A 16,029-nucleotide genomic window follows, 5' to 3' on the forward strand; every position below is an offset into this window, starting at 1 on the left:
CTTTGTCTAAGTTGCAAACATTTTTTTGACAATTAAAGATGACAAACGACATTGAGGTTGATCATTTTATATTCGATGTCGACAACACATCATGATACAATGCTGAGTCGTGCCACGAGGCGATATCACATTGGATTTAAGTGTAAGACCGTTATGAAAATAACACTTTTTTGACTCTTCGGATCATCGAATCTCAGAAACGCTGACTCTTAGGAGAAAGTGTATAGACAATTTTGATAGATAATGGTATGGTCTTAAACCTTGTCATACATATTTTTGTGATAAAACTTACCGTTTGGCTGAAAATCTCAAAAACCCGTATTTTTTTAGTTTGACCTTGAATTTTTTTTTTAGCACATGTCGGATCGATGGGGACTTTTCACAGTTAATTCATAATGGTGCTCCGAACATTCGTACCAATTTTCAGCTGTATGCGAATTATTGCAGGGTTCATGTCTAATTTGACTGGACTATATCATCATTTCAATTTTTTTAATTTTCATACAAAATAAATTGTATAAGATCCGATTTGTATGAAAATTAAAATAATTAAAATGAAGATATCAATTTTCTGACTTCACCACACCATTTATATGACCATGTTAACATGGGCTAGTGTCGGCTCATATACCCATTTACCTAACACCCTGTATAAAAATCTGCAATCACAATTATTTATTAGTATAGATTCTGGAAGACCTTTGTCTATTATGCATAAACAACAAACTTAACCCCACCGACCACTCTCCAAAGGTCTTTGTATCCCTTTGAAACCTCTTGCTAAAATAAATTTTTCGGATGACTCAGATCTGCTTGCTTTTGGTTTGAGTATTTTGATGCTCTTATAAAACCTTTCTAAGTCCATTTCTAATATAGGAACTTCCTTTCCATCCCAGACTTTAAAGAGCAAATTGCCATCAATTTTTGTCACTAATGCTGCAAATCTTATGGCCATATAACATAGTCCAATAATTCTGTCTTTGTCCAGTTCTCTGACCCCAGTAGCACTGGGTGCCATATCTGAGAGAACAACATCCACTTTCTTGCCTCCAAGTAATTCTACTACTCTGTCATGAGCACCTATTGTAGAGAAGTCCATGTTGCTCAAGATAGTTGCTCCCTGCAAATAGTGGATGAATTTTAAATGGTAACATAATCTATAAGGACAAATAAAATTAAATAGTTGTTAGTTACCTCAATAGGAAATATTTGTAACTTGTCAATAGCCAGCACAGACCCTCTTGGTTTTGTTGGTTCAGCACCGTCAGCATTAGTTTTTTGTACAGCAACTTGGGTCCATGAGCCTGGAGCAGCACCAAGATCCACCACAGTCAGCCCAGGTGTGAGAATATTGGTTTTTTCGTTCATTTCCAATAGTTTAAACGCACTCCGACATCTAAAATGAACATAGTAAATGAATTTAAATAAGGAAGTTTAAAAATATAATTACTACATAGTTATGGCTATAGCCTTAACAAGTTAAGTAATTAAGTTACGTACCTGTAGTTATAGATTTTAGCTTTTTCCACGTAGGGGTCAGCTTTTTGACGACTTAACCATTGTTGTGAACTTTTCAATCTCTTCAAACACTTGACTAGGAAACACATTCTTGCAAAATTGAATGTTTTGCTCTCAAGAAAATGTCTCGATAACATCTTAATACTTAAAAAATGAAGCCTTTATCTACGTAAGAGTCCTTTTTTTTACATATTTCTTCTGTAACTCTCTAATTTAAAGCTTAAAGTTAATTTAAATTTAAGCTTTACAAAATAAAAATGTATCCCTCCCTCAGTTCACGAAATTTTTTGACAATTATATGGTTTTGACAGTTTTAATTTTAATTTTTTTTTAATAGAAGTTTTACGGCTTTGGTTATATATCCATTTTAATTACTTGTCCACAGAATAAGATGCATGCCATGCCATGCCGATACCTGCCGATACATAAATGAAATGCCATTATCCTAATAGCCAGTAATAGCCATTCACATCGTGATAGTGCGATTCTTCTTCTTCTGTGTGGCCTAGGTATTAATAATTTTCAACTCGAATATTAGGCGGCCAAGCCGCAACAAAAAACAAGAAAAAACAAAATGTCAATGTCATTCATTTGCAAAAAAAGTTGTTGTTTGTTTTCTTTTGGCGGTATTTTATTTACGAAATAAATTCTTTAAATGGAGTAAACAAAAAGGAAATTAATTTACTTTTAAAGTATATGTTATACAAAACAATCAAATCAAAGGATATTCCCCTTCAAGACATGAAAATTTTCGTGCGTTCGGCGCTTAACCTAAAAGAGAGATTACGATTTTGTAATTATTACAGTAGCGAGCTTTTAATTAGTAAACGCGAAAAGTCTGATACCATGAAATATTTAAATGTTGCTGAAAAAAATGATGCAGCTAAAAACATTGCATTACATCTATCCCGGGGAACTTCGCGACGGGTACGTAAAATATAAACAAACCTAAAAATTTACTACAAATACATTCTAATAAATATGTTCTATTAATACTTTACAATTTCAGCGAGAGGGGCTTTCCCAATACAACAAGATCTATGAATTTGAAGCGGATGTTAGGGGTCAAAAGTGCCAAATGGTGATGACATCAGTTTCAGGTCATCTTCTAGCTTTAGAATTTGTTGGTGCATACAAAAATTGGCAATCTTGTAATCCCCTGACTTTGTTTGATGCACCGGTATTTAAATACTGTCCAGACAATTATGAAAAAATTAAGGTAAACTCTATTTTGTTCTACTTCTTGGCTGTCTTTCTTATTGTCCTAATTTTGAGTTAATATTAATTCCAGAAAACTTTAGAAAGAGAAATCAAAAGCTGCCAAGGTCTCATAATATGGACAGATTGTGACAGAGAAGGTGAAAATATAGGTTTTGAGATAATTCAAGTTTGTACAGCAGCTAAGCAGAACATACAGGTGTTCCGGGCAAAATTCTCAGAAATCACTGCAGTATCAGTGCGTAGAGCTTTGCATAACCTAGAGCATCCAAATAAGAATGTCAGCGATGCAGTTGATGTAAGACAAGAGCTGGATTTAAGGATAGGTAAGTCTTATTGACATAGTCTCAAAACCTATTTTTTTCTATGGGGAATCTTATTATCATGTGGGCCAAAGATTAACAGAGAGAATTCCATATGACATAAGTCTGTCTTTAGCACCTTATTTCATATTGCTTCATAAGTCATTTATAGGACAAATCAAATATTTTTTAAGTTTTTCTTAAATATAGTTGACTATGTTAACAAGCACATAACAGTAGCAATACATAGGTGCCAATACATTAATTAAATTAAAACCTATTATTATTATTATAACTATTCCAGGTGCTGCATTTACAAGATTCCAGACGCTAAGGCTTCAAAAAGTCTTCCCCAGTAAGTTGGCAGAGAGCCTAGTAAGCTATGGCTCCTGTCAGTTTCCAACACTGGGCTTTGTGGTTGAGAGGTACAGAGCAGTTGAGAACTTTGTTGCAGAACCATTCTGGAAAATTAAAGGTGAGACTTACATACTGTCTGTGAGAGAAAACAAAAAGTTAAAAAAAAGAATTGTGGTTACAGAAATTTCTCCTATCATGTTTATTCATTTTCAGTTCTCTCTTTTCATTGTCTACATTTTATATTAAGCTGCATTAGTTTTATTTTATTAATTTGGTTCACCAACTGTTAATTACATCAATACTGCCATACATCTTGACAAAAGTGGGTACAAGTTCAGTTGGTGCAACCTTGGATGTTTTTTGTGGTCAATGTTATTTCTTATTATATTACAGTAAATCACACAATGAATAATTTGAGTGTAGATTTTGCATGGGATAGAATACGGCTATTCGACAGAGATGCATGTCAAGTTTTACATGACATCTGCTTGGAGAACTCTCAAGCTAAAGTGTGTGATGTCAAAACTAAACCAAAGTCCAAGTGGAGACCTCTACCTCTAGATACAGTTGTAAGTATCCCCACTATATTCTTAAAATTAGTAATTGCTAAATTGTATAAAAAATATTAGTGTAACTAAGTTACCCTTCATGTCTAATGAATAAGCCTAGGCGCAGACCATCGATTTTTCGTCGGGCAGTTGATCAGTATGGGCATTTATGGAAGTGCGCACATTACACAGATTTGATTTGTCCGATTCGTCATACAATTTAAAATCGGGCACAACTATCGGCCAACTAAAAATCGGTGGTCTGCGCCTAGTCTAAGCGTAGGCGACACGCGACAGCGACAGCTCGGCGACTAGACGCAACGACAGGCTGCTTTCATACATTTTCGACGCCGTGACTGACGCTAAGTGTGCGAAGCTTTGAACACAAAATAATATATATGTCATAGTCAAAGGTCGATATGCAGTCTCTTCGCGGAATGACTGGTCTATCCTAGGTTTGACCAAGGCCTTCAGGCAAACCCCGAAGTGAATTCTTATTTCGGCCTTTGACTAAGTCAAACCTAGAAGTGCCTAAACAGTTCAGTCAAACGTCGAAACTAAAATAATCTGTTTTGGGCTTTGCCTAGTCAATCCTAGAAACGACTGGCAGACTCGATCAAAAGTAGACGGCAAATAGAAAACCAGCCAAGTGCGAGTCGGATTCGCTCACAGAGGGTTGCGTGCGACTTTGATGTTGTATGGGATTTTATTTTAATTTTGTGATTTATTTTTAAAGTAGATACTTATTGCAACTAAATATTATGTGAATATTTCAAGGGTTCACCAATTTACGTTCTAATATCGAGCAGAAAACTGCAAAAAGTCACGTTTGCTGTATGGAAGCCTCCCTTAAATATTAAGTATTTTATTGAATTTATTTATTTTTAAAGTGAATAAAAAACTAAATATTTAGAGAATGATTCATGAGATAAGAGTCTGGTGACAGATAACATTTAGCGAAGTCATAGTAATAGGGTCCCGTTTTAACTTTTTTTTTATCCACAACGAGGAAGCTCTTGGCCTGTATCTCACCTGATGGTAAGTGACGATCAGGCCGAAGGTGGAAGCGAGCTTCACCCGGAATCCTCAACCACAGAGGGATTGGCTATCTTACCTCTAACTGCCGGAACACAACAATACTGTTAACATTGTTGTTATGGCGACAGACTTAGGTAAGATGGTGGTAGCTAGCCAGGCGGACTTGGAACAAGCCCTACCACCAACCAAACCGAACAGAAAATTCTGCCCCCACTGGGAATCGAACCCGGGACCTCTGCGTCGGAATCAGGTGGTCTAACCACTAGACCACAGAGGCGGTTAAACTCTTTATTCTTTAAGCCTTAACCTTAAAGTTTAAGGTAACAGAACCCTAAAAATTAGTAATTTCAAGATCGGTCTAGAAACACTGACATACAACCGCAGTAAATAAGTTTAGTTACTCGTACCTTCACCTAAAAAGATGTTCAACGTGCGCGTGAAAACCGACCGTAATGCAATAAGTTCGAGATCAGAATGAAATATAGTTTAGTTTAAAGTCATTTGAGGTTTGACTAGTCAAACCCCGATTTCATTAAATTGAGTTTCGACGTTTGCCTGACCAAATTAGTTACTCCTAGGTTTGACTAACATTCTTTGGCCGAAATGTTTGGGCTTTGACTAAGACTTCTAGTCAAACCTGAGGATTGACTAGTCAAACCTAGGAGTGCCGGAACTTCGAGGTTTGACTATAACATATATATGAAATTGTCTGCCGCAGCCTGTTTTCGCGTCTAGTCCCCGCGTCTGTCTCCTACACTATAACAAGATTTTTATTTGTACCTTCAACATGCTTGATCATAAAAATTGTACTTAGAGATTGCAAAATCCGGATTTTTCTTAAATCCGGTTTTCACGATTTGTGTTACGTACAAATCCGGATTATCCGGATTTTTCGAATATTGGGTAAAATTTTTAAACCACCAATTTAATTTAAATAAAACGTAGTTTTTTTCAAAAAGATGTAAGAGGTATTTAAAGAAAAGCGTTTTATTTTATTATCGCGCATGGAATTTATTCCTCTTTTTTTTCGGTTTGCGCTACAAGCTTGCATTATTTTTTTCGTTTTAGTACAACTGCATTTCAGAATAAAAACTTGCTTGTTCCTATAAAATATTTTTTTTATTCTTCTTCTTGTCGTGTCGCAACAAACCTACACAGCGTCAGCCCAAAACTCCGCCACAAGAGTGGCGTTGTCAGTAGCCTTTATTAAATCTTCCTGCTTGCAGTTGTTTGGGCACGCAGGGCACGACATCAAGTGCTTCGTCGACTGAGGAACAAAACCACACTTGCACTCCAAGTTTGATCCATCCAAGAATCCCCACCTGACACCTGAACAGATTGTCCTTACTACGGCAGACCTGTCTGAAGTCTATAAAGATTTCCAGGTAGGCCAGGGGAGCTCATTTTTTTATTATAATTTTATTTTTCACTTTTAAGTTGTATTTCAATCTTAGGGCCCTGGTCATTATTTACGACCAAAGTGCTCGAAAAGACAAATCCAACGAACCCAAGTTCGATGCGATTCCGCCGTTTCGTTTAAGAGTTCCCATGGTCACCTCTTGACTCCGTCATCAACCCAGCTAAATGGTCGGCGGTATAGTCAACAACCTGTTTAGAACTCTTTTAAGGATTTCTCCACAATCACCCCCATTCTCATACAATGACATTTCGAGATGAAGTAATGTAAGCAAATCGGATCCGCTGGGTGAACTTGATGGGCGAGGTTGAAGATCTCTACTTACACTTGGAATGCGGATGAATATGGAGAAAACAAAGCTTATGTCCAATGTCCATGTTGCGCCCTACCCAGTTTCGGTTGGGAGCTCAATTCTCGAGATTGTTGACAAGTATGTCTACCTCGGACAAACGATTCAGCTGGGTAGGTCCAATTTCGAGAAAGAAGTCAATCGTCGAATCCAACTCGGCTGGGCAGCGTTTGGGAAACGACGCAACATCTTTTCGTCCAAAATACCTCGGTGCCTGAAGATTAAGGTCTACAACCAATGTGTGTTACCAGTGATGACTCATGGTTCGGAAACGTGGCCTCTCACTATAGGCCTTATACAGAAGCTCAAATTGCACAGCGTGCTATGGAGAGGGCTATGCTCGGTGTTTCTTTACGAGATCGAATCAGAAATGAGGAGATCCGTAAACGAACTAAAGTCGCTGACATAGTAGCCCGACGGATACAAGCTGAAGTGGCAATGGGCAGGGCACATAGTACGCAGAACTGACGGCCGATGGGGCAGCAAGGTTCTGGAGTGACATGCAAAAATAATTTGAATTTGGAGTGGAGGCCGCGTACCGGAAAACGCAGCGTGGGACGTCCACCCACAAGGTGGACCGATAACATCATAAAGGTAGCAGGAAGGTGCTGGACGCAGGTCGCTCGCTACCAACCAGGCAACATTGAAAGCATTGGGGGGGGGGGCCTATGTTCAGCAGTGGACGTCCTATGGCTGAGATGATGATGATGATGACTTACACTTGCAAGGGATATTTGCCGATTTAGCTGCTCTTTAAAACTCAGCGATATGGTGTTTCAGAATCAGCGTCTCGTATAAAACTCACTGGCCGACTAGCGAATTCACTTACGCATGCGGCATGACGCGTGATTGTGCATGCACAGTGCAGGTGTGAGTGTTGTGCGACGAAGTGCGGGTGCGTTCAATCAAAACTTCGCTTGTTTTGCATCCAATAGATATTTTGGTTTATGATTTTATGATAAAATTTTTGGGGTAAAAATATTCGAAAAAACCGGATTTCAAAGTCAAAATCCGGATTTTTTTATTGCCTCAAAATCCGGATTTTTCAGGTATTTTCGAATTTCGAATAATCCGGATTGCAATCTCTAATTGTACTTATATTGTAGGAACTGGAAAAACTAGCATCAAGGAAGCTAAAAATAAACGCCAAAGAGACCATGCGTCTCGCCGAAAAACTATACACCCAAGGTTTGATCAGCTACCCGCGTACAGAGACCAATGAGTTCCCGAAAGAGATGAACCTCGGACAACTGGTGACACAGCAAGTGGGGGACCCGCAGTGGGGAGCGTTCGCGCAGGGCATCATGGACAGTGGAGGGCCTACACCGCGTCAAGGCAATAAGAGCGATAAGGCCCATCCGCCTATACACCCCACTAAGTATATTAACAGTAAGATTTATGATCAAGTTATATTTACTTTTGATTCCTTAAATTTTTACTGGTAGAAGACTTAGCTATAACCACAGGGGAATACAATGAGTCACATAGTTTTGGTTGGGGTCAGTAAAAGCAATTGACATAATTATACTAAAATTTTATCATAGCTATTTTTTCAAAGCCATACAAAAATATCTCCCCTCATAATTTGATGTGTTTGTAGGTTTAAATATTACCTGATTTTCACCTTTACTTCATTATTGAAAGGTTTAATAAAACTTTCTAAATATCTGTGTAGGTTTATCCGGCAACGAGCAACGCCTCTACGAGTTCATAGTCCGTTCGTTCCTCGCGTGCTGCTCCAAGGACGCCCAAGGCCAGGAGACCACGGTTACTATAGACGTGGCCAGCGAGCGCTTCGCGGCCAGCGGACTCATGATCACGGCCAGGAACTATCTGGAAGTCTACCCGTACGATAAGTGGTCGTCTAAGGAAATACACGTGTATCAGGTGAGTAAAACTAATATAAGCGCTAGAATGTGCATCTGTCATAGAATACATAAGATGTCCAAGGCCAAGAGTCCACGGTGGTCATAGACGTGGCGGGCGAGCGGTTCGCGGCCAGCGGGCTCATGATCACGGCCAGGAATCTGAGAAACCAGCTATCAAAGAAACCACCAAAAGAGTACATGCCAGGGAGTAGGTAACTTTCTGTAAATCTCGACTACTTATTGTTTCTAAATCATCACCACCATTTAACTGTCGACATCGGATTTTTGAAAAGCACTAAAGTGTGTGGAGCAATATCTTTGCACTTTTCTTCTCATAACATCTAGATTTGTTTTCCGCTTGATCTGCTTTGTGCATGTTACGCCGTCGATGTCGATGAATTATTATGTCAGACATCTAGGGCGACACTAATTTTTTGCTGGTGTCATGTATAATTCATCAGTCGCCTCAGTCTTTAGAGAGAAGTAATTAGATTTTCTTTTAGGCAGGCGAAACATTCAACCCTACCAGTATAGACTTGGTAGATGGAAGCACAAGTCCGCCGAATCTCTTGACTGAAGCTGATCTTATCGCGCTAATGGAAAAACATGGAATTGGTATGTAAATCACTATTTTATAGTTTGTGTTTATGATTTCGGAATGCGAGGTGCTTTAGTGTCACGTTATTTGCGAAAGACCACGCCCAGGTTATGACTAGCGTTTCTGGCATAATTCGCCAACTTATTATTGCCTTACATTATTCTCGCCTTACAATTTTCACTGTATCATCTTCCAGGAACCGACGCAACCCACGCAGAACACATTGAAACAATAAAGAACCGGTCTTACGTAGCACTGGCGGACGCCATACATTTCGTTCCCGGCCTGTTGGGCATGGGTCTAGTAGAAGGCTACGACGCGATGGGGCTCACGATCTCCAAGCCACACCTGCGGGCGCAGTTGGAGGCCGATTTGAAGGCTATCAGCGAAGGGAGGAAGAATCCGCAGATAGTGCTAGCTGAACAGGTAACTAAAATTTTCTTAATGTAACTTTTTTGTTGTGCATTTTTTGCGATTTTAAGTTGCTCACACTTGCATAACTTTCGATCAACTTACGTTTATCTGTGGAAACTGATTAGGCTACTGTACTGTTTTTATTTTTTAAGTTCACATGTTCACATCTCAGATCATAGAAAGAGAATAGATATGAAGTCGCGCGTAACTACAACGAGAACCAGTGTCCCCACATTTCCCCCACCACAGCTCCCACACACACATTCAACTGTGTAAAAACAAAGCGACTGAGAGTCTACGACAACATGTGCAACCGGCTTAAAAGTGCTGTGATTGGCCAGAAGGCATGCCTTATGGCCAATCAATGGCCGCGTGACGTGACGCACACTTTGAAAACGCTAGTGAGAGAACAAAGATAAAATGGAGTCGACAAGATATCGATACTTTAAATCGCTAGGGGCAAGCCTCGAAACTGATTTCACAAAATGCTTATGTATGAAAACCTCAGATCATAGAAAGAGAATAGATATGAAGTCGCGCGTAACTACAACGAGAACCAGTGTCCCCACATTTCCCCCACCACAGCTCCCACACACACATTCAACTGTGTAAAAACAAAGCGACTGAGAGTCTACGACAACATGTGCAACCGGCTTAAAAGTGCTGTGATTGGCCAGAAGGCGTGCCTTATGGCCAATCAATGGCCGCGTGACGTGACGCACACTTTGAAAAAAGCAATTAGAGAGAAGAAAGATAAAATGGAGTCGATAAGATATCGATACTTTAAATCCTGGGGGCAAGGCTCGAAATTGGTTTAAAAATGCTTGTGTATGAAAACCTTTTTATTATTATACGTTATTATTTTGTTCTTTAACGATTTTTGCATAAAGGAGTCAGTTCCATTTTGTATGGACGAAAAACTCAGAATCGATTATTGGGACTAAATGAAGTTACCTTATATTAATTTACCCCAACCAAAGCTCAATGTCGTTATCGATGGAGTATAGAAGTTATAGACTGACAAAGTTTGTATGAAAAGTCATGGGTTAAGTAGGTACTTGCGATTTTTACCAGTATTTACAATATTGGTAATATATTATTATTTACTTTAATAATAATAACAGGATCACTGTAATTATTATTAACTACTATCGCGCATTAACTTTTTAATTATGGCGAAATTCCTACCGCCTATGTTTATCAAAAATAATGCCTATATTAGGCTTTCAACTAGCTCTTATAGTAATTACATAGTTGACAGTTACTAATCCCTTCTACTATTGTTATTGTTTTTGTAAAAACTTAAAAATCGCAAGCAACTCATGATTTTTTCATTCAAAATTAGAAAATAGAAAATAATAATTTACTTCTATTTATCGATAATAGGAAACCGTATTAGAACACGAGCCCTGCACTATGTTACGACCGGCACATGCGGCCGTACTGTGTATTTTCACGAGTCAGTGGATATCGGAAGAAATAAAATACATTGCGCAGTAGTTACGCATGACATAAAGTGGTTGCTAACTAAATCGTCAATGTACAACGTGTTTGAATTTTTATCACCACTAATTTCGATATCGCAGTAAATGTCACGGCACTGAATTCGTTCGTAAAAATGTTTAGTTTTTTTTATTTATAAGCAAAATACCAATGGATTTGCAATACTTACATGTGGTAAATGACTTCATTGTTCCTGTAGTTCTTCGTTTCACTTATGTTATTGCACGTTACGACGCATTATCCAACAATATATCGGAGAACATTTCCTCAGTACGACTGAATCGCGACTAACCTGGCGTCGCGGGCGATGTTCGTTTCTGGGCATATCTCGGAGACACGCGCCACGCCCCCGTTTCACATCTATTCCCTTCTATGATCTGAGATGAAAACCTTTTTATTATTATACGTTATTATTAACTACTATCACGCATTTACTTTTTAATTATGGCGATCTGCGTACCGCATAAATTTAACAAAATTAATGCCTATATTAGGCTTTCAACTAGCTCTTATAGTAATTACATAGTTGACAGTTACTAATTACTTCTACTGTTATTTTTTTTTTGTAAAATCTTATAATCGCAAGTAACACATCATTTTTTTATTTAAAATTACAAAATAGAAAATTATAATTTACTTCTATTTATCGATAATAGGAAACCGCATTAGAACACGAGCACGGCACTATGTTACGACCGGCACATGCGGCCGTACTGTGTATTTTCACACGACAGTGGATATCGGAAGAAATTAAATACATTGCGCAGTAGTTGAGCATGACATAAAGTGGTTGCTAACTAAATCGTCAATGTACAAGTGTGTTAGAATTTTTATCACCACTGATTTCGATATCGCAGTAACTGTTACGGCACTGAATTCGTTCGTAAAAATGTTTAGTTTTTTTTTATTTATAAGCAAAATACCAATGGATTTGCAATCTTACATGTAGTAAATGACTCCATTGTTCCTGTAGTTCTTCGTTTCACTCGTTTTATTGCACGTAACGACGCATTATCCAAAATATCGGAGAACATTTCCTTAGTACGACTGAATCGCGACTAACCTAGCTACGCGGCCGATGTTCGTTTCTGGGCATATCGCGGAGACACGCGCCACGCCCCCGTTTCACATCTATTCCCTTCTATGATCTGAGGTTCACATTCATGCTGCTTGTTTACATAATAAAGAAAAATTAAAAAAAAAAACTAACGACCATTCCCATTATTCCTTTGGATGTCATAAAAGGCGACTAGAGGGACTAATATGCGAACATTCGGCTTCCCTAACTCTTCTAGACAGCGTAGGGAGCGTAGACCAAAATTACGTGCGTGAAGTCCGGTCGCCGAGCAATATAATTACGCGCGGGCGATAAGATGGGTATAGTCCGGTCGCCGAGCACGTAGAATTTCGTCCAATGACCCCAAGCTACCCACCCTTATCGCTCGCGCGTAATTATATTGCTGTCGCGACTGTGCGACGGGCGGCCGCAGTGAGTGTGCGAGTGGGGTCATTGGACGAAATTCTATGTGCTCGGCGACTGGACTTAGATCGTGCTCCTGCAGAGTAGACTAAATGAGCTAATGATACTAATGAACCGAAATTACCAGATTAAGTACCTACCTGAATTTTATTGCAAGATCAGGGTCACTGTTGTTGAATAACACTTCTATTTTTAGGTAGCAAAATACAAAGAAGTGTATTTGACCGTGACGGCGGAAGCGAATAAAATTGACAGCGCGTTGGCTGAAAGATTTAGCGAAAGGCCTAACGAATACACTCCTAGCACTGAGAACTTGCCTGTTCAGATGCCCTCAGGTAAGAAAACGTAACATTCCTTCTGATTCATGTTCTATGATTGGGTTTATATTGACTAGATTTAATTAAAACCATGGTTTTATGGATCTTGTTACAGTTCTGAAATGTCCTAAATGCGGGACAGACATGGTGGTGAGACAGAAAAAGAATAACCCTGAAGAATTGTACATAGGTTGCTTGTCTTATCCACAATGTAAAAATGCAGTGTGGCTCCCTTCGATTGTAAAGACATTGCAAGTTTTATCGGACTCATGCCCCACAGTAAGTAGCACTACTTACCTATTTTATTTAAATAGCTTTATGGCTTGTAACTTTTGGAATCTTATTTATAAAGTTATGTTCTATTTCAGTGTGGGCCAAATTACAAGAAAGTAATATTCGAATGGAGAAATAATTCGATAAGTCACTTATACCCGCCTCCTTACACTACCTGTATCGGAGGCTGTGATACCTCTTTTCTAGAATTACTCAAAATAAATCTTTCTAGTGTCCGACGAGTGCCTGAAAGTCGTCCGCAGACAGTTACCACCAACCCTACCAGACCAAATGCTAATAGTATTTTCGGAGGAACTAGCAACACAGTTAACGTTCTGCCTGCTAGAACAACTCAAAACCGACCTAGTAACCCAACGAGGAGTTTTGTGCCTCCTCCTCCAGCGAATACAGTCCAAAATCCAACGAACAACACCCGAATGCCGGTCCCTAGAAGTAACAGCAACGCAAATGCAGATGACAACAATGTGATGTGTGGGTGTAATCAAACCGCAATCTTGTTGACTGTTCGAAAGCAAACTGCTAATTTCGGTAAGCAATAACTACATCTTTTCAATATCTTAGAAACGGTGTATAAAGTCACAAAATGATAAATGTCACCCTATGATTTTGAACCTTATAAAATACACACAATGTTCAAAATCAACTGGGACTGAATTGAATTGAAAAAGCGTTATTTTTTATTACAGGGAAGAAATTTTACAAATGCGCTAAGGGCAAAGAAAATGGCGGTTGCGATTTCTTCTTATGGGCGCCCGAATCGGCTGACGGTGGTGGGCAAACGCATTTTGACACACCGCCTCAGTCGAGTAATTCGTGGGGCAATTCCACCGCCGCCCCTAGCAGTAACAACACTACTAGGGGCTGGGGTATAACACCTAGCTTTTCTAGGGACGACTTTCAGGGGAACGACGATAATGTTATGTGTAACTGCGGTGTGCCATGTAAAAAGTAAGCAACTTCATTTAAAAACTTGAAATCTTTTAACCTTTTTACCCGACTGCGACAGAAGGAAGATTATGTTTTGATTGGAAACTACATGTTTGTTTCGTTTTCAGAGTCACGGTCCACAAAGAAGGTCCGAATAAAGGCCGCCCATTTTACGGCTGCCCGAAGGAATACAACGCTCGTTGTAATTTCTTTCAATGGGCAGATGATGGCGGTAGCACAGGTAAACACAATAACCATGTGCACATTTGTACATTTTAAAAAAATAAGCACATAAGCGGTATTTTGAGATCGCTTGCGGTACATTTCATAAATTGATTTTGATCCTTGAACCACAGACATTAAGTTCAAAATGCATCGGGGACTTTCGATATCTTGAGATGACCTGCTTGCTAACTTCTTTACTATCTTTTAGTTACAGAATGGGGTAGCGCGAACACTAGCAGAGGCCGAGGTCGCGGTCAGAGCGCCTCCCGCGGCCGCCGCTGCGGACTGTGCCGTCAGGAAGGTCACGTCAGAAGTCGCTGTCCCAACCTTAACACGGATTAACTGCTAGTTATTAGGACAATGCTTCACCAACTAGGGTTAGGACACCCTGGGCTGTAGAGTCAGAACAAAAAGAATTTTAGAAGAGTCTCAGTGCCAAAAGGATGTGGAAAGTTGCTGTAAGATATAATATAACTACCTAAGAATGAAATGTGTAAGATATAGGAGAACACTAGTTCGCATTTTCTACTTTCTTGCGCTAAGTAATATTTTTTGTAATATGTGAATAATAATAATATTAAGTAATCTGCAAGACAGATAAGTGATATTAATTTTAAGTTGTTGAAATAAAATTGTCAAAATGTTTACAACTCTAGTTTTATTTACAGTAACTTATTATAAAGAATGATAATGCTATAACAACTGCTCATACCTATGTATCATTTATATCAAACTCTTGAAAAGATATAGTTAATAACGTCTCCGCAGCGAAAATAGATGGGACGAGATTACAATATGGGAAGTACAATTACGTCATTCTATATTTCTCCACTTACGAGATTGTTCTAGTAATGTGAACGCACGCACGTTTCGAAATCGATTGGCTTCATAATAATTATGTACTTATCTAAATATCTACCTACTACCACTTTTGTTTTTTAGTCTTCGTTTTTAATGAGCCTACGCTCTGTGCGCGCTGTATCTCAGCGTGTTGTTCAGCTTCTACCGTTTTGTCGGTCATCATGTCCAGAAGTATCTCAAACTTTAGCCGCAACATATTGTTCTCTTCTTCAAGTCTCTCTAGTTCCTTTTTTAACCGCAGGTTTTCTTTGTGCGCTGCGCCAGCTTTTCCTGACGCTGTGAATAATAAAAAATATGATGATGATGTAATATATCTGCGAGTTCTGACTTGGTCCTTGATACTAAAAAAATATATTTCATTTTCTTTACTAACGCAAGACGTTGGCTAAAAACCGACATGTTCCCAATTACCTACCAAAATACAGCTTAGTTAGGTTCAAATAATTATAATTATGGGTACGTCATCATCATCTCAGCCATAGGACGTCCACTGCTGAACATAGGCCTCCCCCAATGGGTACGTATTTACCTGGAATCCATTGACCATCTTCAAACGATACCTCGAAATCTCCCAATTTTAGGGATAACTGCCCCAAATCGAGCGACAACTCCTTCGATGCGTAATCGCTCCCAAACTCGTTTTTTAACACAGAAGTGTCTTGTTTTCGAACTGGTATACTTTTAGCTGAGAATTTGTTGCTAAACAGAGGCATTTTTACTGTGCGTAAACCGTAAACAAATAAAAATGTAAATAAGTCGACGTCAAAACAAACGGTTGCCATAGCAACCGTCTAT

General features: G+C 38.9%; 3 protein-coding genes across 3 annotated transcripts; 1 reads left to right on the forward strand and 2 right to left on the reverse strand.

Annotated features, from left to right (window-relative positions):
- Positions 1–645: 645 nt before the first annotated feature.
- On the reverse strand, positions 646–1,802 carry LOC135075003 (rRNA methyltransferase 2, mitochondrial). The gene is made up of 3 exons (XM_063969371.1): positions 1,501–1,802; positions 1,195–1,396; positions 646–1,120 (listed from the first exon to the last, which is right to left on the reverse strand). The coding sequence occupies exons 1-3, from the start codon at positions 1,653–1,655 to the stop codon at positions 728–730; spliced, it is 750 nt and encodes a 249-aa protein (XP_063825441.1). The 5' UTR covers positions 1,656–1,802; the 3' UTR covers positions 646–727.
- A 308-nt stretch (positions 1,803–2,110) lies between these two features.
- LOC135074624 (DNA topoisomerase 3-alpha) lies at positions 2,111–15,023 on the forward strand. Its single transcript, XM_063968984.1, has 15 exons — positions 2,111–2,445; positions 2,528–2,737; positions 2,810–3,062; positions 3,343–3,513; positions 3,789–3,964; positions 7,854–8,136; positions 8,423–8,634; positions 9,119–9,230; positions 9,410–9,639; positions 12,807–12,945; positions 13,043–13,206; positions 13,296–13,749; positions 13,908–14,169; positions 14,277–14,389; positions 14,582–15,023. The coding sequence occupies exons 1-15, from the start codon at positions 2,215–2,217 to the stop codon at positions 14,713–14,715; spliced, it is 3,144 nt and encodes a 1,047-aa protein (XP_063825054.1). The 5' UTR covers positions 2,111–2,214; the 3' UTR covers positions 14,716–15,023.
- LOC135074626 (protein chibby homolog 1) lies at positions 15,023–16,023 on the reverse strand. The gene is made up of 2 exons (XM_063968985.1): positions 15,764–16,023; positions 15,023–15,510 (listed from the first exon to the last, which is right to left on the reverse strand). Exons 1-2 carry the CDS (start codon positions 16,014–16,016, stop codon positions 15,296–15,298), a joined length of 468 nt encoding a protein of 155 aa, XP_063825055.1. The 5' UTR covers positions 16,017–16,023; the 3' UTR covers positions 15,023–15,295.
- Between the last annotated feature and the right edge of the window lie 6 nt (positions 16,024–16,029).

This window comes from Ostrinia nubilalis, chromosome 9, assembly GCF_963855985.1.
Source record: "Ostrinia nubilalis chromosome 9, ilOstNubi1.1, whole genome shotgun sequence".
In the NCBI taxonomy this organism is placed as follows: Eukaryota; Metazoa; Arthropoda; class Insecta; order Lepidoptera; family Crambidae; genus Ostrinia; species Ostrinia nubilalis.